This window comes from Peromyscus eremicus, chromosome 7 (assembly GCF_949786415.1).
Source record: "Peromyscus eremicus chromosome 7, PerEre_H2_v1, whole genome shotgun sequence".
NCBI lineage: Eukaryota > Metazoa > Chordata > Mammalia > Rodentia > Cricetidae > Peromyscus > Peromyscus eremicus.
Window position 1 is genome coordinate 52,216,094 of NC_081422.1, and position 22,846 is coordinate 52,238,939.

Sequence of the window (22,846 nt, forward strand, 5' to 3'; positions counted from 1 at the left end):
GAAGGAGTCGCCACCCACATGTTGAGAACCACTGCTCTAGAGGCAGAAATAATGGGGTAGGGACTAGCTTGGTGTCTTAGAGACTGGTACTAAGTTTTCCCAATGTGTTTGGGAAGGGAAGTCCTGAAATTCCTTTTTGTCTTGACAATACCTGTCGTCTTCCTCCCTGGGGGATGGTGATTGGCACTGCCCCACCCCTAAGTCTTGCAGTTTGCCTCCCTTCTACCTCTCTGCCTGTGATGTGGGCCCTCCAGGGCTGATCTAAACCTCCTTAGGATTGGCTTTCAGAAACCAGAGGCACTTGGACAGCTTTGACTGTCAGGAGCACAAGTGACTGCTTCCTCCAAGGCAGGGCCTGCCCTGTGCCTCATCTCAGCTGAGAATGCCTATGCATTGCTTATTGCTTTTCAGCCATTTGCTCACACAGCTCCCTGGGAAATACTAGGAGTTATCCCCAGCATTGCCCTCACCACATTATTGGCACCTCAGAGCAAACTTGGATTGGCAAATAATCAAGGACAATAAGGGTTGAGAAAAGGAGAGCAGCTGGCGTGAGTCGGAAGTGAGAGCCTTAGTCTGGAACTCGGAGAAAAGGTTGCCGAGTTTGAAAAGTGAAGGGCTGTTTGACCAGAGGACATGGTTGCAGCTGCAGGGAAGAGCGAAGAGCCTGGGGCCTTGTTGGAACCGTGACCTTGGGGGCCTGGGGGTCAGAGATGGAGCAGTTCTTCCCCATGGAGGTTTGAACCTAACGGTTCACATGAAGAAGTTCACATGAAGATGTTCTTGGGTCAGAACATAGTTCTGGCAAACAGGGTTGTATGCTACTTCTTCTAGGTGAACTCCTAGTGGGAAGAACGAGCAGTGAGGGCCATGCTGCAGGCCTGTCAGAGTCGTAGTGGGCTTGGGTTTCTCTGGGGCCTAGGACTTGGTCAGCAATGGAGAGTGGGATGCCCCTGAGAGCAACAGTGACCTGTTTCTGTGATGGGGACTTAAGGGATTGACCAGTCTGTGTCCAGTGCAGTCACTTCTTTACTTTATGTTCTAGGTTGAATCCTAAGAATGTCCACCAGAGGCCTACAGTAGCCCTGTTGTGTGGGCCCCATGTGAAGGGGGCTCAGGGTATCAGTTGTGGGAGGCACCTAGCCAACCATGATGTGCAAGTCATCCTCTTCCTGCCCAACTTTGTCAAGATGCTGGAATCTATCACCAATGAACTTTCTCTCTTCAGCAAGACCCAAGGTCAACAAGTGTCTAGCCTAAAAGGTAAGCATCAGCATTGGAGTGTAGATCAAGGGTAGAATATTTGCTTTCTGTGTAAAGACCTAGGTTCATTAAAAAAAAAAAAAGGGGGGGGGCCTTCTAAGTATTGACCAAGGTTTCCTGCTTCCTTGGTAGCATGACAGTCTGGTGGTGCCATCTGGTGGTGCCAAGTAGAAAGGCATCACATGGATAGAATTTTCTGCATTAGTTCTATATGGTGGTGACCCACACCTAAAATCTCATCACTCAGGGCATGGGGACAGAAGGTCCTTGAGTTTGAGGCCAGTCAGGACTACATAGTGAGATTCTATCTAGGGGAAATAACATGTATATGTATGTACACATGCACACAGAATGTTCTGCTTCTAAGGGGTCTTTAAATTACCTAGAGGAAATAGCCCATGCCCCACCTTTTTCCTGCCTCTCAGAGAGATCTGGATACCCACTAACTCATTCCATATTTATGGGACAGGTACTTTTTCCCAGTTATGGGAATAAATGTGGCAATAATTTTTTTAATCCATTTTCCCAGCTGAGTGTGGTGGTGCATGGCTTTATTCCCAGTACTTGGAGGGCAGAGACAGGCGGATCTCTTTGATCTCAAGGCCATCCTGGTCTACATATCAAGTTTCAGGGGTACATAGTAAGACCCTGTCTCAAAGAAATAAAATAAGTTACCCATGATGTGATGCACAACATGGTTAGGAGAGATGAACAGACAAGTAAATAGCATTAGGTCAGCTAGTATTAAATGTTACAGAGTACAATGCAGCTGGAGGGACAGTGTTCTAGAAGACTTGGAGCAGAGTGTTTCTGAGTTGGGTCATGAAGGATCTTAGAGGTCACCACAAGGGTTTGAGCTTTGACTCCAGGTGGGATGGAGAGTCATGTTTCTTAGTAGACAGAATCTCACCATATATCCATGGCTGACCTGGAACTTACTCTGTAGATCAGGCTACCCTCAACCCATAGACTCAAACCTGCTTCTTATCTAGCTCAGCTCCTAGACAAGCATCTGGGCTTTGAGCGGGTGATTGGGGTACAGAAGAATTCTAAGCTGCTCTTGTGAGAATTAGGGGTAGCTGATAGTTGAGAGCCAACCTATGGTAGAGGTGGTGGAAAGTGGTTAGCTTCTGAATTGTTTGTGAGGTTAAAATCAGCTCACTAGAAAGAAGCAAGAGAAGATACAGAGTGACTCCAGTGAGCAGCTCAGAAGCCCGAGGCAGAGGTCTCCGTTTAGAGACCAGCCTGGGCTTGTCAGTAACATTAGAAAAAGGAAACAAACAAACAAACAAAAACACAAAAAAATGATGGTTAGAGAAACGGTTCTGTGGTTAAAAGCAATTGCTCTACTTGCTGAGGGCCTGGACTCAGTTCACAGCACCACATGGCAGCTCAAAAACCCTAGAGCTCCAGTTCCAGGGTATCTGACACCCTTTTCTGGATCCACACGTGTCGTTCACATTCAGACAGACACTTAAAATGATAAAAGAGGGAGAGAAAGAGAGCACACTCTAAATTTTTTGGCCTGAGTAACTGCCTCTGAAGTGGGACTTGACAGAGAAAGAACACCTCAGGTTAGATGTTCGTTGAGTGTTCAGGGGTTGGAACTGATGCTGCTTATGCAGGAAATTTTGTGGTTCTGGAGTAAAAGGAAGAATGCAGCCTGGAGTTTAGGTATTGAGGGGGTATGGAAGCTGAGATTAGCCAGGAAAAGGAAAGAAGGGCAGAGGACTTTATTTCTGAAGTCAAGGAGAAGGGCAGAAGCAGTCAGGGGGGAGAAGGAGGTGCAGTGGCCTGTGTATCTGAAAGCCAGGTGGAAGAAAGAGCTCTCAGTCAACACAGGAAGACTGAGAATTAGATTTAACAGTGCGGTGGCCTGGCACACTTAGTAAGCACAGTTTTGGTGTAGGAACAATGTCAGATTGTAGTGAGACTTAAGTGAGAATGGGGTAAGAGTTGGACCAAAGATGGTCCAAGAAGGAAAGACCTTGCCAGAGGACACATGACAAGTCAGGAGGAACCTAGACCAGAACCACAAGCTCCTGTGTACACACAAAGGGGTCCATTCTTAATCTCTTGAGCCATTCATGGCCCACAGGAACATTGTACGGATGCATTTCAAGTCGGGAAGCTGTGGATCTCTAATTGAGCAATGTTATTAACTGTAGGCTGAGTGCTAGGATGAATGCTGGAAATGGATCGCAATCTCTAATGTAGTGTCAAGTTCCAGCCAGTCCTTCTTCTAGCTATCTGAAAAGCTTCCTATGGCAGATGCTTCAGGAGGCTGGCCTGCGGATAATGACCCTACAGTTTAGGCTTGTCTCTGCTCCTGTCAGGTTGATTTCTTAGGTTAATCCAAGATTGGCATACATGCTGAGACTTCCTGTTCTTATACTGTTACAGAGGTCTATAGCCTAATCAAGAGCAGAGGAGTCTTTATTTATATATATATATATTATATATACACACACACACAACACACACACACACACACACACACACACACACATTTTACTTAAGTTTGTAGGTGTGCACATGCTATGGCCTGTGAGTGGAGGTCTAGAGGATAACTTAAGGAGTCAGTTCTCTCCTTCCACCATGTGGGTCCTGGGGATCAAACTCAGGTTATTGGGCTTGGCAGCAAGTGCTTTTACCAAGCATTGAACCATCTCACTGGCTGTTAGAGAAGCCCTTTAAAAGGGAGAACAGAGATCTTTTTTTTTTTCCCTGTTTCTAAGTTTGGGCTGAGTAGAGGACCCATTTACATAAGGAATTCCCGGAGAAGGGCAGGCCAGCCTTTTGAGTAGGAATACCTATTGCCAGCCAGACAGTGGACCCAGAGAGCACCCCTAAAAAGGCTGACTCTGCTTTCCCAGAACTTGTAACAAACATCATGAGGTTAGTCAGATATAAAGCCCTATCTGCAAGGCAGAGGAGGTAAGGGGCTTATGCCCTTTAGAAGGCTGGCCTTTGGAGAGGCATTAGAGTGGTACTAACTAGAAAACCAGATGTTCATAGAGCCACCGAAGCCCTGGTCTGGCCTGCTTCTGAAATTTTCACATGTATTCTTTCCATCTACAGATCTCCCTACTAGCCCTGTGGACCTGGTTATCAACTGCCTGGATTGTCCTGAGAATGCCTTCCTGCGGGATCAGCCCTGGTACAAGGCGGCTGTGGCCTGGGCCAACCAGAACCGGGCGCCAGTGCTCAGTATAGACCCTCCTGTGCATGAAGTTGAACAAGGCATCGATGCCAAATGGTCCCTGGCACTGGGCCTGCCTCTGCCCCTGGGAGAGCACGCGGGCCGAGTCTATTTGTGTGACATTGGCATTCCCCAGCAGGTCTTCCAGGAGGTCGGCATCAACTACCACTCACCCTTTGGCTGCAAGTTTGTCATTCCCCTGCACTCTGCCTAGAGGGGCTCTGGGCAGCTGGGCCCTGTGTTCCCCTGCACTCCTGTCGCCAAACCCAACAACGGACGCCTTAAGGATGTGAAGCTTTGTGGACCTTGTAGATTATCTTTTGGCTTTGTTTCTTCTGTGAGAGAACAAAACATACTTAAAATTTGCCTGCCACCTTCCCTTAATCAGGGAAGGCTTTCCTACTGGTGTGCATGTCAGGGGTAGACCAGTGGCTCCAGGCATCTTTCTATCCTACCATGCCTCCATTCAAGTGGGGCTTTGTTTACAGACACGGGCAGCTCTAAGACTGGTTCGGGTTTATAGCCACTGGGCATGGGCCAGGGCCTGTTGGGGCCTCCACCCACCCTGTTTCAGAAGGCTTTGTCTTTTCCATGCTTCCTCTGGCCCTGCAGCCAGCCAGTTCACCCTTACTCTAATCATGTAGATCAGTCTGCACAGCAGCTTTCCAGAAGGCAGATCTGTGCTCTCTTTAGATCCTGAGAGTGCGTCTCTACTCTCCCCCAGTGCCACCCATGTTTGTTTGGAAGCTTTGGGCCCTCCTGAGATGTTCTGGTTTTTATGTTGGAACTTTTCCTGGGGAGTGTATCGGGATGATGACTGTGGTGAGATTCTGGGCTGGCTGCTTTGCTGTCATCTTTAACAGCGGTTTTGTGCCTGTCAAGCTACAGGTCCCACCTCCTAGTTACGGGCCAGACTTCATCGTGCAGCTTTTCAGTATTGGGGAGACCCTGGGGGAGTTTGGTGCTGAGCCAGAGGTGGCTTCTTGGTGCTTCTGTCCTAGGCCATCACTTCCTACCTCCTTGCCCATAAATAATATTCCTTGTTTCCCCTTTTGCCTGTCTCTGGAAATGGTCCTCTGCAGTTACCCTAGGACAGGTTACATGCCCCTCCTTATGCCATGGCGTCACTCCAGTTCTTATGTCTGGGCTTTAACCCTTTTTATAGTTGCCCTTCCCAGGTGTGCAGACTTGGGACTAGTGGCCTGTCTCAAACATGCCAAAAATGAGCCCAATTCTGGATGACCCTGTTGGTGGGCTAGGGTATTAGGGTATTATGGACTTGGGTCCTACAGACTAGTAGGATAGGACCATGCCTGGAGCCTTAGACTGGAGACTTTTACAAAGGATTTGTACTTTGAAGCTCTCCCCCTGCAGGCTTCTTTCTGCTGTGCCCATCACTGGTTGAGAGGTATAGGTGGACAGGCAGATGGGCTCGTTAAGAAGTTTGGGTACAGGGTAGAAACCCTGGTACTGTAGATTTCAGGCTATCTTTTCTTATAGGAACATGGCCCCAACAGATGAGGATAGCCTTTCCTTTTTTTTCCATCTTCTCTCTCCAGCTGCACGCTTCAAGACTAACTTTCAAGCTGGGCCTCTTCTCTGAACACAGGGTTACAGTTGGAACAGTAGGCAGCCACTACAGGTTACTAGACACAGGCTACTATAAAATGAGGTAGAACTCTAGTCCTAAAGATGGCTAGCATCAGGAAGTTCTGGTGACCCTAGAGGTGATACTTTAAGAAGCCTTTCCGTCTTCTCCCTGCCCTTGGCCTAAACCCCCGCTTGAGTTATTGAAACTGTGTTACTCCTACCTGCGGCTCTTTTTGGAAGTTCTGCCTAATGGCTGGTTTCAGTCAGGTGGTCAGATCTAACAGTAACTCATGCAGGTCTTGGGAAACCCAAAGCCAGCACTACAATAAAGTGAGTTCTGTGCTATCTGAACTGCTTTGTAGAGTATGAAGAAGTGATTTCCCCAATCACCATGACTGTTGGGTATGTACATAGTGACACGATGCCTAAGGCAAACCAGATTCTTCTTGACTGGCTATAGGCTATTTGTACCCTTAGGACTGAAAGATGCAAGAGCCTTCTAGGTCTGGCAAGTCTGCCGCCTTATCCCTATCCTGGTGCCAAAACTGTTGTACATAACCCTGAGCAGTGGTTATGTAGAACTTTCCAAATGCTGACCCTTTAATACGGTTCCTTGTATTGTGGCAAGCCCCAACCATAAAATTATTTTCATTGCTACTTCCTAACAGTTTGCTACTGATGAATCATAAATATCTGTGTTTAGGTGACCTCTGTGAAAGGGTCGTTGGACCCCTAGGTTGAGAATTGCTGCCCTAGAGGATGTCACAGCTTCTGGCTTACTTTTGGCTTGCCTTTCTGTGTCTAGCCCAATCCACACTTAGCTTTCCACAAGCTGAGCTGCTAAGAAAGACTTTATTAATAAGGTCAGTCAGAGAAGGGAGAAGGCAAGGAGCCTGGAGATGGACACACTGGTACCAGGGGGTTACAAACAGTAAGAAACACTTTATTATAACTTTACAACATATAAATAGCTTGGGTCCAATCTGTGCTTTCTGGCAGCTGGGCACCACATCCCCCCCCGTCCCTTGCAGGCTCCTGCCTTCCTTCACATTGCACTGTTCATTGGTGGCTCTGGCTCTGAGGCCAGTGGGAGAGGCTGGAGAAAAGGGGCCGGCAGCCCAGTCCAGCTCTCCAACTCCTCGTGTGCTGGCCTGCACCTGTCATCTGCTGGGGTTACGGCTGCTGTGGAAGGACCGCTCCTCAGGGGTCAGGCCAGCAAAGAAGGGATGCAGCAAGGCTTCTGCCAGTGTGATGCGCTGAGCAGGGTCGAACTCTAACATCCTCCTCATCAGGTCAAACAGCTGAACATGCTCCAGGGAGTCCTGGAGCATGTAACTCTGCTCAAGGACACAAGGTGCCTCAGTGTGATGGCAGGGTTGTGGGAAGCCACCGCAGTCCCCTTGCCTCTGGGATGCCTTGCTGGGATGGGTCGGGGAGGCAATGATGCCTCCTTGGAGAACTACTTCTGCCCTCCAGGACAGAACAGCTCCTTTCCTTTCATGCTCAGAACTTAGGCTACCGGGTGGGATCTTGCTGGGTTGGTGCTTCTACCCCACATGCAAAGTTCTGATGGGTGGGTAGAAATCACCTCTGCGAAATGCACTTGTCCAGGTACCAAATAACAGTTGACAGGCCTCCTTCCTGGCCACATCTAGGTTTTCCCTCCCCCTTGCCTCAGTCCTGCCTAGTTCTTCCCAAAATTCAGAGAAGAGAGAGGGACAGGAAGCAGCAGTCTGACAGCTGGCCCTTCTGGTGTGTTTCCCCATTACATTCTCAGCCCCGTGTGGACAGGGGCATGGCTAAGGGCCCCTCGGGGCAGCTTGCAGAAAGCCTCACTGCCAGTACCCAGTAGTCTTGGGTGCTGCCTCACAGAGAACTGGGGTGACCAGGCAGCTGCTGGCTGCCCGTCCTGTCTCTGCTGCTGTCTGCCCAATGCCTGGGGTCTCCTTGGCATGAGCTGAGCTGGGGGAGCCATAAACTGACCTTCAGAGGTTTGCAGTTCTCCTTCACATACCGCCCATCAGAGCTGTTCTCATCCCAAACCAGGCCCCCTTTGTAGAAATATTTCTGCTTCCTGGAAAGTCAAGGAGAAAAGGGAGTCAAGGAGTGGGAGCCCTCAGGGTCTGGGCCCATGTGGGAGGTAGGAAAATGTGGTTGCTGGCAGTCTTCTGCTAGCAACAGGGCAAAAAAGGAGGTATGGGCCTGACCCTACAAAGGGTCGTAGGGGCAACAGCTTTTACCAGACTGGTTCAAGGGACACACAGGAAAGGCTATTAGGAGCTTGGAGAACCACAGAATACTTGGCAAAGGCTGTATCTCTGGTACCCAGCTGACCCAGAGCCATGGAGACTTCTTACCTGGTACGGTGGATCATGTGGGATGGGATGGGCCCTAGGATCTTCTCCATCATAACCAAGTGTTCTCTGTTTTCATGGGTCTGCAGAAGACCAGGGACAGAGCAAGTAGGAATTAGGCCCAACCTCGGCCCACTTTGGAAGAATAAAGGGTGAGGAAAGATAGGCCAAGAGCTCTCCCTGCTCCAGGAAAGGAAAACTGTCTCAACCTAACCTGGTGGCAGCCCACAGCCCTGGAACCAGGGCCAGGCTCATGCTCTCTGGCCCCATAGGTAGACCTGGCTCACTGATAGCACACCAGGTTGGTTCTTCATGCCACAGGATGCCCATGATATGCTCTTGCCCAGACAGAATCTACTTGTACCCAGTCTTAGCCTTGATGAAATCCTCCCTACCTGCCTGCTTTAGACTCTTCAACTGATTCCTTCCCTGGGCAACTATAACCCTTAAGAGTCTATTTTCGGGGCTGGAGTGATGGCTCAGTGGTTAAGAGCACCAACTGCTCTACCAGAGGACCCGGGTTCAATTCCTAGCACCCACATGGCAGCTAACAACTGCAACTCTAAGATCTGACACCCTCACACAGACAGACATGCATACACCAATGCACATAAAATAAAGATAAATTGTTTTTAAAAAGTCTATTTTCACATGGTACTATACCTGGAAGAGTGTAAAGCCACGGTAGTACTCGAAGAGAATGCAGCCAATACTCCAGACATCACAGGGCTGTGCCCAGCCCAGCTCTGTAAGCCAAGATGGTAAGACAATGAGACCCAGCACCCCGCATTCCCAGGAAGCTGCCACTCTGGCTAGCACAGCTCTTGCCCAAGCCCCACTAACAAGGCTGTTTCTGACTAAGACCCAAGTCTACCTCAGTGTCTCAGGTATTGTCCAGTCCTGGGTGGCAGTCTGATGGGTACTGTTTACTACCTGCCTCACTTTGAGACGGTCTTGTGTAGCCCAAGGCTGGCCTTAAACTAATCTTTTCTGCCTTCTAAGGACTTGGATTACAGGTGTGTGCCACCAGATCCAGCTATTTATTTTGACAACTGCCCAGTGTAAACAATATTGGAGGCTATGAAGCCACTCACCAAGGATCACCTCAGGTGGGCGATAGTGACGGGTGGCCACAATGGTGGTATGATGTTCGTGGTCAAATGTGGCACTGCCAAAGTCTGCCACTCGGATGCTGGTGTTCTTCACTGACTTCTCCTCGCAGCTCTGAAGGCAAGGCAGGCCAGCTAGGTCAGTCTGCCCAGGTAGGTGACCTACCTTGGAGCAGGGCCACACTCTTGCCCACCCAGTCAGTGCTCTACCTTGTGCTCATTGTAGAGGGTTTCAAACTCAGAATTCACAAACAAGATGTTCTCTGGCTTCAAGTCTGTGTGGGTCAGCTGGTTCTCATGTAGAACTAGGGGAGGAATAAGCACATATTGAGACCTTAGGCTTGCCAGCCAGCTCTTAGCCAGAACTGCTCACACACAACCTTAGCAGGGAGCTGGCCCTAGCCTTTCCCAGCTTAAGAGCTTTGAAAGGCTTCCTCATAAGCCTTCAAAACAGGAAGGGAAGGAGTGCTTTCTATCAAAAAACCCCTCTACCACTCTCTACAGAGGCAGAGCCTTCCCATCTCACTGAAGCTGCAGCATTAGTGAATCCTTTTTCTTACCACTAGCTATATAACAAGGCTCACTGTACCAAAGGTGTGACTGTTGGATCATATGCCTATGAAGCCGTCCCTGAGCAGGAAAGCCTGCACCCAATCTCTTTCACTGGCGCTTTCTACTAATTTCTTTTCAACCTCAATGTTCCCATTTGGCCTGTAAGATCCTCACAACTCCATGACCCTATGTGAGCCATACTTCCATTCCCTCTCCACTGGAATGAGTCAACACATCCTAAACCTTTGCAGAACTGTGCCCCTTACTTGGTTCTTTTCCCCTATCACCTACTCAGGCTCTGCACATCTTAGTTCTAGGCCTTTCACTTGTCATTTTCCAAGTTGTCTTTCTACGTAAGTCCTACAGTGCACTGAGCAATGCTTCCATCAAAGCTGCTGTTCAAGGTTGGTGGATAGGTGAGTGACAGTTTGGGTAGCAGGACCTGAGAGCCTGTCAGGTCCACCTTCTACCTTTTCCTCTTTTCTATGAAGGTGAAGGTAGAGTCAGTAGCTAGGCAACTTCTAGAGTACTTTCCTGTTTTCTTCCTAAGCACTTGGGGAAGAGGCTGGCACATGGAGTCCCTGCATCATCCTCACACCGAGACTCCTATCTGAAGACAGAAGGACCTTTCAGACAAGGCCCTAGGCCCAAGAGACCTTGCAGAATGATCAACTAGAGGAAATGTGCTAGAGAAAATGGAGGGTGGCAAGACCACTAGGTGATTTTGTTTGGAGGGCAAAATACTCCATGCTCCAACCAACAATGGGCACTTACATCTAAGGGCATGGCAGAGTTGGTAGGCCATGTGCCGGACATGTGGTAGGGGGTAAGGCTGGAAGTTGTTCTCCTTCAGGAACTCAAAGGTGTTCTTGCCCAGGAGCTCAAAGGCGATGCACATATGACCATGGAAGTTGAACCAGTCAGACATCAGGACACACAGGCTAGAAGAAAAGGATAGGTGGGGTTCAAGCTCTGCCTCACGTGACTCCCAGGATAAGACCATTGTTTTGCATACCAAGATACAACGCAGGCCTCAGAGCCAGAGCACATGTCTCAATCCACTGTGCTCAATCCACTATCACACAGATGGGCTCTGAGCGAGAACTGTACTTCCTACTGTGTGGAGGGACTACATTTTGGTCCCAGCTCACCCATGGCTGGGATGGTGAGCAGCCCTGCCACAGTTACTGAGATAGAAAAACACCAGTATAGCATAGGCCTCCAGGTACTGCTGAGCTTCTTGAGGGCCTGGGTAGGTACATCCCCTCTGTTGAGTGTAGCACAGTGAAGTGCTTGAGAGATTGACTGGTGTCTAACTACCAAAGAAAAGCTCTCTTTAAGTGTCCAAACAAGTCACAAATCTGAGCGGTCCCCAACTCATAAATGCAGGGCTAGTGAGCCAGAGAAATGGCTCAGAAGTTAAGAGCACTGGCAGCTCTTCCAGAGGTCCTGAGTTCAATTCTCAGCAACCACAGGATGGCTCACAACCATCTGTAATGAGATCTGGTGCCCTCTTCTGGCCAGCAGGCATATCTACAGGCAGACTGTATACATAATAAATAAATTTAAAAAATAAAAAAAAATTTGAGGACTGGGACTACTTCAGAACACAAAGCCAGACAGGGTAGAGCCTGAAGTCCAAGAGTTCTTTCCAGGGCCGAGCGGTGGTGGCGCACGCCTTTAATCCCAGCACTCGGGAGGCAGAGCCAGGCGGATTTCTGTGAGTTCGAGGCCAGCCTGGGCTACCAAGTGAGTTCCAGGAAAGGCGCAAAGCTACACAGAGAAACCCTGTCTCGAAAAACCAAAAAAAAAAAAAAAAAAAAAAAAAAAAAAAAAAGAGTTCTTTCCAGAAAGAACCCATCACACTCCCCTGAGTGTTGTGAGAAAGCAGTACCAAACTCCTGTAGGACACTGAGAAGTCCCTGGGGGTCCAGGTAGCTGGAACTAGAGGATGCTACCCCACTGAGTGATCCCCTCCCACTCCTTGCAGACACTCACAACTTATTCTCTTTGTCCTTCTCCTTGATTTTCTTGAGAACATTAATTTCTAGACGGGCAGCCTCCCGGTACTTGCCCACATTACGGATGATCTTCAGGGCAACCTGTGACTTCCCTCTGTAGATGGGGAAGAAGTAAAGGCTTTCATCAGCCCAGCTCTCTCCCCTTTCCTGAAACCCAGCAACTTATAACACTACTACATAAACTATAGGTCCTGAGACAGTGTTTGTACTTGAGGTCCAGCTGGTTGAAAGCAACACCACATAGAAGATCCCCTGGCATCTGTATGAATGTTCTTGGCTATCATGCTGTCATATACCTTTAGGACCTCAGAAACTTTCAACTCCCCAGGAAGAATCCAGACAGAGGAGTGGAGGCCAATCTTGGACCAACCCCAGTCCCTGGAAGCTTATTTGATAACGCACCTCACAGGCCAAGCTGCCCTACCAGAGCTCAACCATATACTTTTTGACCTGTGGGCAATAGTGAGGCTTAACTTCTTCACTGGAAGCCTGGACCACTTCCTATATATACTACATTCTAATCTAGGTCTTTTCCCCCAACTATCTAACTGCCTCAGCATTTACCACCAGCTATAGAAGGCCAGGAACTCTTTCTCAGTGTTCCATCAGCATTCCACTGTTGCTGCTCTGCCCTTCATACTCCACTCCCACTCTAGCAGGCCATTTGCAGATGTGAGCAGACAAGGAAACAGGCCAGGCTAGGTTGCCAAGACTTGTCAATGAGAGCTAATATTCAGGTGCCAGTGGAGACCTGAAATGAGGTGGCCCTGTCCCACCTGGATGTACCCTCTGGTGCCTCAAGAGGCTGGCCTTGATGCTGGGAATAAGTTCACAGGCCCAAGGGCAAAGAGAACTTCAGAATTTCAGAACGCCTGGCTTTGCTAGCCCTCATCCATTTTTCTTGTTTCTTGTGCAGTGCAGGCTGAGGAGAGGCCATTACTTTTGAAACAAGGTGGCTCACCCCCACAGTGGTCTTATCTTTAACATAGATGTAACTTATTCCAAAAGAAACCCCTGCCAAGCTGCTGGCAGAGCTGAATTCCACCTCCACTGGCCCTGCAATGACTGCCTTTGAATTCCTTAAAGGTTCCTAAGATGTTATGTCTGTCTTTTAGTGACTTCAGGGGCTCATTTCTCACCCCCAGCTTCAAAGAGGGTCAGCCACACATTGTAGCTGTCTTCCTGTATTACAGTTCTTAGATCTTTCTTGTCTATATCTGGTCACAGGACAGTGGATATGTGCCCCTACACTCATTCTTGGGTCATGGTGGATGAAATGGTATTTGAATGGAAACTGGGAGCAGAAGGAAGCTTCTCAGTCACAGTAGCACTTCATCTCAGGGCTGAAGGAATGGCTGACTTTGGGTTCAATGGTCCTTTCTAAGGAGCCCACTTAATGTGGGAGAACCAAGAGCTGGCCCAACTCAGTCATCAATGGCTGAGGTGTAACTTGGGCAACCACAGAGGTGTTCATGTTTCATCTCTGAAGCAGTGACTGGCATGGCTCAAATGAGGACACCAGCACTCTTCAGCTAATGCACTAAAGCAATTAGAGGTTATTAAGGCAGGAACACAACTGACTCCCAGAAGGTTGCCTCTCACCTGCAGCTACAGGGAAGAAGGCAAGGACTCTAGTCTGGCATATGAAAAGGGTAAGTGTTCCACTGTCAGGATTGGAGGGAGGGATTTGGCCTCAGCAGAATGACACACAGGCACTGCCTCCCCAGTCTGGACACACTCAACACGGACCATTCAAGACCCTAGCCACACTGGGATGGGCGGCAGCTGCTACATGAGAAGGTCAGAGTCTCATTTCCCTCAGTTGCGACCTCTCAGGTAGACATGGAGGGGCAAAGGTAGTATCAGGCCAGGCCAGCAGCATTCTCAACCTTCTGGCCAAGAGGGAGGAGAGGCCATTACTTGTGACTTCCGAAACAAGGTGCCCCCCACAGTGGTCTTATCTTCAATACAGGTGTAACTTATTCCAGGGCTGCTGGCAGAGCTGAACTCCACCTCCACTGCACTGCATAGGCTTGCACTGGATTCCTTAAGGTTCCCAGAACCTTTATCTTGTCCCTTTCTCTGCCCAAGAAACCAGAAAAAAGGATGAGGCCTGGCCAAAAATCTCTAAAAGCTCATGGGATGCAGCTCCAGGCCACAGAAGTCAGGCTTTGGGCCTGTCCTATTATCAGTGTCACAGCTCAGAAAGGGCAGAGGTACACACTAACCAGAAGTTATTGGACAGGGATATCCTGTCCACATCCTTATATCATGAGATCAGCAAAACCCAACATGTCACCAGTGGTGGTGCTACCCTCCAAAAAGAGCTGTACCCTCATGCGCCTCAAACTAGCTCTCCCAAGGATGCTCACACCCAGAGCTGGCTGTGCTGCCCCAGCATGCTCACCTGGCATGGTCCAAGCACTCCACCACCTTGCCAAAGGTGCCTTCGCCCAAGTTCCCCACGATCTCATCTGTGAGAGAGAAGAAGCTGGGCATGAGAGTCTGGAGGGTGGGAGTCTGGCAGCTCCTGCAAGTTCACAGCATTCAAATCCTCAAAAACAACAAAGGTTCTTGCTCACTGCTACACTCTTAAAAACAGAAGTTGCTAGTGTCTGTGTCATTCAGGCAATTACTGGTGGCCCCACTAAGGCGCCACGCGCACTAGAGGCCCCTCCACGCAGGAGAGGTCTCATCTAACAAGGGGGGTAGAAAGTAGAGAGGTAAAGTTTTACGAAAGGTGGCTGTACATCGCTCTTGGAGCCAATCGCCGATCCGGCACACCAGGTGGCCCTCCTTGTCATCTTCCACACTCCGGCTGCTGCGCTTACTGCTCTGTTGGCTTCTCTGCATGCACCGCCCCCCGAAACGCCATCCGACCAATCGCATGGTAGGCGGTTCCGATTGACAGATTGAGGTGTCAGTCAAAGGCAGAGGTGGAGACGGTGAGGAGCCGGTGGGTTGGTTGGTTGGATTTTCCAGATCCCAGCATTTCATAAGGCACACAGCATATATAACGATAGGGATATTGCAAGGGACACGTCAAGACACAAACTGACTTCAAAACAGAAAAGCAAAAACAGCTACAGGTATGTAAGAAAACTCGGACATTATCTCTAAGAAGAGTGCCACAAATGCTCAGAAAGATGTCCAGCCTCTTGACACAGAGGGGCCAGGCCCCAAGGACAGCCACAGCCCTGACTCCCTCCTCTTCTGAGTCTCCCCCGCCCTGACCCTCCCATGACTTTGGCCAGAGCTGAAGACGCAGTGAGAGTGAACGGCGCAAAAGGGCGGCTGGCCCCACCTGGGTCCGACCTTCTGGACTGGTCAGAGGGCTATCCTGGTTCCAGCCAACAGCAGTATGCTCAGACTGTCCTTGCCTGCCTCTGTTCACCCACAGCCTCACAACATGCCCAACAGCTGCCACGTAGAACCAAGCTACTACCTGCCCCCACATGACATCCTTGGCCAGACTTAACAACTACCAGACACAGCCTCTGCCAGCAGTCTTCCTGCCACCAGTCTCCAGCAGGAAATGAGCCTGGCTGAGATCCTCCAGGACAGCGACCTTCAGGCCCCAAGCCAGCTCCTGACCTGGCCTTAGGACCCGTCCCACAACAACAGAGGGCACCAAAATAAGCAGAGCAACCGACTTACACTGCCATCCAGTGGCAGCATGTGGCACTGTGCGAGACCACAGGCCACACTTCACCTGCACGTCAACCTTCAACCCACGCCACTCAAGTCACAGAGCACTGGGCAGAGAAGACACCTCCACTGAACCCAGCACTGCTATTCAGAGGCCTCTTGGCCAGCAAGAGGCCATGGGGAGAAGAGATGGGAAGAAGAGAAGACAGCACAGAACCTCAGAAACACACAAGTGACTTTCCTTTCCATGGGACTGAGTACAGCGTGGGCTCTTGGTCTGTTCAACTCACCACCCTAGAATGCTGGCCAACCTGTTTGTAAGTGGTCTGCAACAAGGTGAGGCCTGGGGCCCCATCACACAGAGAGCTGCCTCTCCTCACCACAAGTACCCCACCTATCAAGGAACAAGGCAGAAGAGAGCCTGGCTGGAGCTCAGATTGGAAGCTCCCAATCTGAGCTGACTGACAGGGCAAAGTGATGTGCTCTTACAGACCAGCAACTTAGAAGGCTCAACACAGAAATTCAAGATCCATATCAAAAAAAGAGAAAGGGCTAGAAAGCCAGGCAGTGGTGCCTAGCACTCAGGAAGTAGAGGCAAAAGGATCAGGAGTTTTAGGCCAACTGGAATACATAAGATTTTCAAAAACAAAGAGGAAGTGTGGGGACTAGGGTGTGACATAGCTCAGTGGTAGAGTACTTGCCTGGTATGTATGGGCTCTGGGTTGGACTTCCAGCATTTAAAAAAGGGGAAAAAAAAAAATCTGACTGGTAAAGCATCCCTTTTTCATTGGGTAATACGGACTCTGGTCCTCCGGGAGAGGAGGGCTATGAAGGTGAGGTGGCAGAGGTGGGCAAGTCCACACTCATCAGAACACTTAGCTATGTGGGGGTGGGGTGGGGGGGTTGAAAGGGATAAGACCTGATATGAAAACGACCAGGCCGTATAAAGCCCAGACCAGCAATCTTAGTATGATCCCTGAGAAGTGTGTCCCAGACATGTGTACCGTGTAGCCTATGTCTGGAACAGTGGGTAGACACAGACAGGCTGGAAACCAGCCAGCGCCGGAGCCAGAGCCCCTACAGTTGCCACTGGTAAGGGGCCAGAAGATGGAGGACATAACATCCTTGCTCAGCCCTGTACCAAACACACACGCACACATACACACGCATATGTGTGTGCACACACAATGGTGTGTGTGCACAGGGCTACCAGTACTCACCCAGACCGGCCAGCCTGAGAGAAGGCTAGAAAGAGATGGGGCCTTTAGGCCCCTGTTAGCACACTCTGGCCACCACTCACCGAGGAGGCGCTGCTACAAGACCTGGTACGGCGTTTGTGACAGTGGTGGGCATGCTTGCGGGTACGGTATGGCCCCCTCTCTCGTGACCGTCTCCGGTGTCGAGAACGTGAAGACCCATAGCAGTCCTCTCCAAAGGATGGGCTCCGCTCTTCACACCGATATGTATCGCTGTCGCGGTGTTCCCGGTATCTCCGCTGGTAGGGTAGGCGGTCATGGCTGCCAACAGGAGGTGGGGACATGAGTCAAGAAGGGCCCTACAGCCAGGTTCCTGCCAGCAGGCATGAGGCCTTTGGCAGGGCCCCTGCAAAGGCTCTCAAGGAAAGCTTGTTAGAGGTGAAGCATCCAAACTGAGGGAAGCGAAGGAGAGGAGAAGGAACAAAGGTACCAAGCTTACGCTATAGAGCCTTAGGTAATGAGTGTCCCTCCAGTGCCAAGGAGAGGGAGGAAACACAAGAAAAAGGTGAGCACAGGGAAAAGCCTCCACCAGAGAGAGTTGACTAGCCTGGTGCAACTGGTACTTTGGTCTGGGGACTCAGACAGGACTTAGGACCAGTCTTTCTAAGGCTAGGACAATGTTCCTCCTTGCCACTGAGGAAGGCTCACAGGTGGGGTACTGGCCTAGAAAATACAGAGGGAGAAGAAGGGTCACTTTGTGACAGAGAAAGAAAGGGTGACAATGAAAGTAGCTTCTGCTGAGGACAGAAAATGGAAGGATAGACGAGGACCACGGTCACAGCAAGGACCCACGGGGCAGCTGGGCAGAGGCAGTCATCTAAAGGACCCTAAAGCCACCAGAGCCTCTGGGCCATTTTGCTCATCTAGCTGATAAAAGAAGCATTTCCTTCCAGCCCAGCTCCCACTCACCTTCTGGACCGTGATCTCCTTGGAGGAGGCTCCCTTCGGGATGGGTATCGTAGTCGGCCTTCATGCTCCCGACTGTAAGACCGCCTCCTCTTCCAGCGGTAGCTCAGGTATGGGTCTGGCTCTGGGGAACGGTATCGCTTACAGTGATGCATCTAGGCCACAAGAAAGAGAAAGCCCTGCTCACCACACAGCTCACTGCTTCCAGCCACAGGGTGCTCCTGAAGAAGAGGCCCATTGTTCTATTTAGGGGCAGCCCTTCCTGCCCCCACTAGGGGTTTATGAAGTAAAGAAGAACTCTGAGGTCACAATGACAGAACAGCGGATGGTGAATAAACAAACAGGTGCCCCCTAGTATGGCCGAGGGCCTAAATACTTGAACTGAGTAAGTCAGGGCCCAGATAGAAGTAGATCTCTTAGGGGAATGCTGAGACTGCCGCAGAGATGCCAAGAACAGGGGGGAAGAAGAGCTTCTTTGCTCAATGTCTTCCTGCCTATGGGATCCTATAACCTAAATGTTCTAGGAGCCTGAAGCTAATGAACTGGTGGCATGGAGCCAGCGTACTGGTTTCAGAAACTGAAAGCTGTCTGGCTAAAGCACTGAACTGGACTCAACTCAAAGAAGTTGAAAGCTCTAAGTCATTGAGGAGCCACAGTAGAAATGAGAACACTGACCCTTGAGCAAAGACACAAGGTCTCATCAATATTCCCTACCTACCAGGGTCTAGCCAAGTGTGCATGGGTCCTTACTGGTCCATCCAGTCTCAGCCCAGGAAGGTGCCACAATCCTCAGAGAATCTAAGCTGCTTGTCTGAGGCACATTTTAGTGGCCCTCGGACCAACTACATCCCATACCAGATGGTTCACCTTTCACCAACAGCATCACAGCCACCCTATCTAAGCTCCCCTGATCAGCACTGTTTCCTGTGCCTATCTCTGGAGGTGCCAAGAAGTGGCTGCAGGTCTACACTTAGGAGCAGAAGTAGGCTTCCCACTCACTATCCCTAGTCACTGAGGACTTATATCCAATACAGGAGACTCTTAAACTGCACCAGCAACCAGTTGAGGAAGATGGCTACATGAGGCTGGTACCGGTTTTCCTCATAGCCTGCCCCTTCACATTTTCTCCACCAGATGGCCAGGCAAGAGACCAACTGCTTGTTTGCTTTCCAAAGTGGCAATTGCTCACACCCAACCTCTCTAGTTTTGCATGGTCCCAGGCTTGCCTGGCCAGGCACCTTTTAAACAACTCTAACAAGGCCGCTCCATCTCACCAGCATAATCCAAAATTCAAACAGCTACTTGTATATGAGCAGGATAAGGAGGCTAATTCATCTAAACCTCTGGGAGTCTCTGGGGACCCTAAGTAAGGCACTGACTTCTATCTCCCCACTAGCGACCCTCCATCTGAAAAGTCTGGGCCACCCAGAAACCCTTGGAGATAAACACTACATAAAATCAGTAGATTTGTTGTTTTCACAATCATCTGAATAATGTTTCTGTTTTTGTTTTTTCCCAATTATCTTATGGCAGGTGCTCAAGCTATGGCCTGAAAGCAGTACCTCAAGTCTCACTAATTGACCCAAAAGACATCCTACTAGCCAGGGCACATATCTTCCCACCAGGCAAGTGTGGTCCTGCCCATCCTCACCAGGCAGACAAAGACCTATCTGAAGGATGTGATGATGTGGTCTAATATACACCAGGCCAAAGCTTGCTTTCTGGGACCTAGAAAATTTTTATGACCACATGTCTATTTGAGTGGAAAGTCACAGCTTCAGAGTCCAATGCCAACCTAATCCATGGCCCCACCACTTCACTGTTTGCCTTTGGGCAAGTTATCAAACCACTCTGAACTTCAGCGCCTCTTGAAACAAGGGAACAATCTCTTCCAGGTTCTGTAAGAATTAAGTATGTCTGCCCTATAAAGTCAAAAGCCTAGCACAGGTTTAAAAGGGCCACAAGAAGACAGCCTTTCATCAACCCTGAGAAGGTTCCGGGTAACACTCAGGGTTATGATGAATGCCTTAATTTATAATCCTTTCCAAGAGACCCAATAGGAAGTTTTGGCAGAAACCTGAACTCAATCCCGGTGCTGCCACTTATTGGCCCTGTGGCCTTATTTACACAAGTCACGTTAGACCTTGGTTGCCATGCCTAGAAAATGAAGATAATACCTCCCAGACTGGCAAAGAAGGCCAAGTGTGATGGTCATCAAGTACCACGTATAGGGTAGTAATGGAGATCACCTCCCTTGCAACTCATCCTGGGCAGGTGAAATATGGGAAATACCAGGTGTCCCACGTCATCATCCCAGCCAGGGCTTTGGGGCCCATTTCTCATAAATTCCCTCTGATTTCCTGAGACCTCAGCAGAGAGGCTTTTTAAAACTTAAGGGCCACAATTATGCTTTGGAAGGCTCTGCACAATGAAGAAAAAGGCAATGTGACCAATGAAACCAAGCTAAGGATGCCAGCTTTTTTCTGAGCACAGGCCTAGCTGGCTTCTCATTTGCTGTTCCTGGCTGGAGAACCGGGCTGACAAGAAGAGCAGCCAGCCAGGTCAGCGGCTGCCCTCCCGGATTCCTGTCACCCCAGCGACCCATGGTTATTTTTGGCTGACAGTGTCCCACCACTGCAACCTCAAACCTGCCACTTCGCAAGCTGCGGCTGCCACCGGGCAAAACGCTCCTCCTTTTCAAGGGCACGGAGGAGGGAAGCTGGAAGGCCGCCAACTCCGCCTTGACGGGGGCCAGACTCAAGCAATTCCCACCCAAGCATCAGGGCACCCGCACCCGGAACTAAAGCATAGAGGCTCCCGGCCGGACCGAGGAGCAGCCTGGACATTGGTACTCCCGGCTTAGTCTGGCCCACTCTCCGGGATGGAGTGGTTCCATCATAACAAAACACCGAGGGGGCCGGAGGCCCGCACTCGTGTCCCTTCCTTCCGCCCGGATCCCGGGGATCTCCGAGCCCCGTTCCCCGTAACCGCCAAGGGAAGACCCGGCGACCAGAGGGAAGGCCAGCCTGGGCCGGAATCAAACTCCAGGCGGCGCGCGGCGGAGGTCTGCGGGCTAAGCCTCGAGCCCGGGGCAGGGAAAGCTTTTCCAGGTTAAGCCTAGGTCGGACGCGACCCCAGGCGGCTGGCCGGCGCGGGGCCCAATGTGGAACCTCCCAGCCGCCTCGGAGGCCGCTAGGGCTCCGCCTCCAACACCGCGGGATCCAGAAAAGGGGTCTACAGTGACCGCCCTCCGGGAGAGAAGCGGCGGGTCAGGGGTGAGAGGTCGGGGCCGCGGCCTGACGTGGGCCAAAGAGAGAAAAAGGTACGCGCCGAGCCCCGACCGGGAGCTGAGGTACACGTACCAGCTTGCCCGTCCCTACCGACTCACCCAAGCCGCCCGGCCGCGGGCTCGGGCCCACACTCACCGTCTCCCAGGCTCCGGCTGCGGCTAGGCCCCACTCCCCACTCCGAGCGCCTCTTCCGCTTCCGGCTCCGGCCTCCGCCCGTGGCAGCACCGCCCCTTCGCGTGACGCAGCCGTCGGCGGCCGGGACTCGACCCGGCCCAGAGGCCTGGCCGCTCTAGCCCCCAACTCGCAGGCTCTGGGGGACCTGCCTGCCCGTCTGGGGTCGGGACCGCAGCGGTGGAGGTCTCTTCCGGGAGGTCCCGGGAGCAGCCTCGGGCCGCGGCCCACCCCTCGCCGTGCTGTAGTGCACGTAGGCCCCCGAGGCCGCATCGGTGCGCGGCCGCGAGTGCGGCCGGAGGCCGGCTCTGGACCGAAAGGAGGAACCCACCGGACTGCCAGGCTGGGTCCACTCCGCCGCGGCGGCCCGGCCGTGCTCGCTAGCCTCTTCCTGCGCGCGGAGAGGACCGGCATTGTTCTCCCGGGGCCCGGGAGGGCGCTAGAGACGAAAGCGGTCGGTGCGCCCGGTCAGAGGAAGGCGGGCGCGACTCCGCTTGCGCGCAAGAAGCAAACGACACATTCTGCTCTCGGCTTGTGCGGGTTTTTTGAAAATCTTGGCGCCACGCCCCAGCTCGCCCGAGCTTGCCGTGCAGTCTCCGGGAAGATCCCCGCGATCCTCGGCGGTGGGATCTGACGGAGAGGACGTCCTCTTCCCTTGAACACCTCAGAGCGTTTCGCTGCCAATCAGCACGGTTGCTGGGCTAGGAAACCCGCGCCACACAAAAGCCCCGCGCCGTGCCGTGCCGCGCTCCAGCTCTGCCACTCGAGTCACTCGGCCAGCCTTTTTGCTGCGGCCTCGGGCGTGAGGCCACCCAGATCAGACCCCTCCCACCTACTGTCCCACGCTTTGTCGTGGCAGGATCATGAGGTCCAATTTTTCCAGAAAACAGGTCGCGGTCCTTTAGGAAGGCCTCGCTTTGACGGCGTCCCCGCCCCCGCGCGTCGCGCAGCCAAGCGGGCGGGTGCGGCACCTAATTGCCCCACGCCACGCGAGGCCCGTGAGGCTGGAGCAGCCGGCCAGGGTGGGGCATCCCTTCCCTTCAGGATCTCGCTGACTCAGCCAGGACCGCCAGGGTTTCCCGTGTGCCCTGCTCCCCCGTGCAGGATGAGATGCGCGCCCACCAGACCCCGTCGCCCCCCCCCCCCCCCAGCCTCCCTCCCGTGCTGAACCTGTCTCTAGAGACCTTAGCCTCTGGCTCTGACGTAGGGGCCCGACATCTTCATCATCGCCCAAGTAAACAGTGGCTGAGTAAAAAAGCTAGGTGATTATGTTTGCTAAGGAAGCCTCAAACTGGCCCCATAGTCATCTTCCAACCACGCAGACATTCAGCAGCTGCCCTGATCCCGCCCCGGGAGCCAAGGATACTGAAAAATCCTGCTGTCAGAAGATACAGCTCCCACCTGAGCCTCAGGGCCATACTGACAGAATTTCATACCTTAACAGATTTCTGTGGTGTCATCACCTCCCAATACCTGCCCGCCCA

General features: G+C 51.5%; 2 protein-coding genes and 1 long non-coding RNA gene across 7 annotated transcripts in view; 2 read left to right on the plus strand and 1 right to left on the minus strand.

Moving 5' to 3' along the window:
- The window catches only part of Edc3 (enhancer of mRNA decapping 3), a 33,969-nt gene extending 29,210 nt beyond the window's left edge, over positions 1-4,759 (plus strand). For both annotated transcript variants that reach the window (XM_059267958.1, XM_059267959.1), the window contains exons 6-7: positions 1,046-1,263; positions 4,345-4,759. In XM_059267958.1, coding sequence (XP_059123941.1) covers positions 1,046-1,263; positions 4,345-4,679 — 553 coding nt within the window. In that variant the 3' untranslated portion in view covers positions 4,680-4,759. The remainder of the gene's footprint in view (positions 1-1,045; positions 1,264-4,344) is intronic.
- Positions 4,760-6,977: 2,218 nt separating this feature from the next.
- On the minus strand, positions 6,978-21,791 carry Clk3 (CDC like kinase 3). Of its 4 annotated transcripts, none has more exons than XM_059267953.1 (13): positions 21,327-21,791; positions 17,905-18,056; positions 17,040-17,256; positions 14,842-14,938; positions 14,499-14,565; positions 12,069-12,185; positions 10,845-11,011; positions 9,729-9,823; positions 9,504-9,633; positions 9,073-9,155; positions 8,413-8,492; positions 8,039-8,129; positions 6,978-7,392 (listed from the first exon to the last, which is right to left on the minus strand). In XM_059267953.1, exons 1-13 carry the CDS (start codon positions 21,774-21,776, stop codon positions 7,216-7,218), a joined length of 1,923 nt encoding a protein of 640 aa, XP_059123936.1. In that variant the 5' UTR covers positions 21,777-21,791; the 3' UTR covers positions 6,978-7,215. The 4 variants fall into 4 exon arrangements, with proteins under 4 accessions (XP_059123936.1, XP_059123940.1, XP_059123939.1 ...); XM_059267957.1 differs by lacking the exon at positions 21,327-21,791 and adding an exon at positions 21,290-21,314; XM_059267956.1 differs by lacking the exon at positions 21,327-21,791 and adding an exon at positions 20,696-20,951.
- On the plus strand, positions 17,913-19,762 carry LOC131915058 (uncharacterized). The gene is made up of 2 exons (XR_009380249.1): positions 17,913-18,286; positions 19,435-19,762. It is a non-coding gene; the product is annotated as an uncharacterized LOC131915058 (long non-coding RNA).
- Positions 21,792-22,846: the final 1,055 nt, after the last annotated feature.

What these genes read in the sequence shown, in the direction of transcription:
- Clk3 (XM_059267953.1), bottom strand. Translation starts at nt 21,776, where the DNA reads ATGCCGGTCCTCTCCGCGCGCAGGAAGAGGCTAGCGAGCACGGCCGGG. An exon ending in AGGAGATCACGGTCCAGAAG is followed by an intron (nt 17,257 to 17,904) that starts GTGAGTGGGAGC and finishes TCCTGTTGGCAG; the next exon opens with CCATGACCGCCTACCCTACC. An exon ending in AAGGACAAAGAGAATAAGTT is followed by an intron (nt 11,012 to 12,068) that starts GTGAGTGTCTGC and finishes CTTTTCTTCTAG; the next exon opens with CCTGTGTGTCCTGATGTCTG.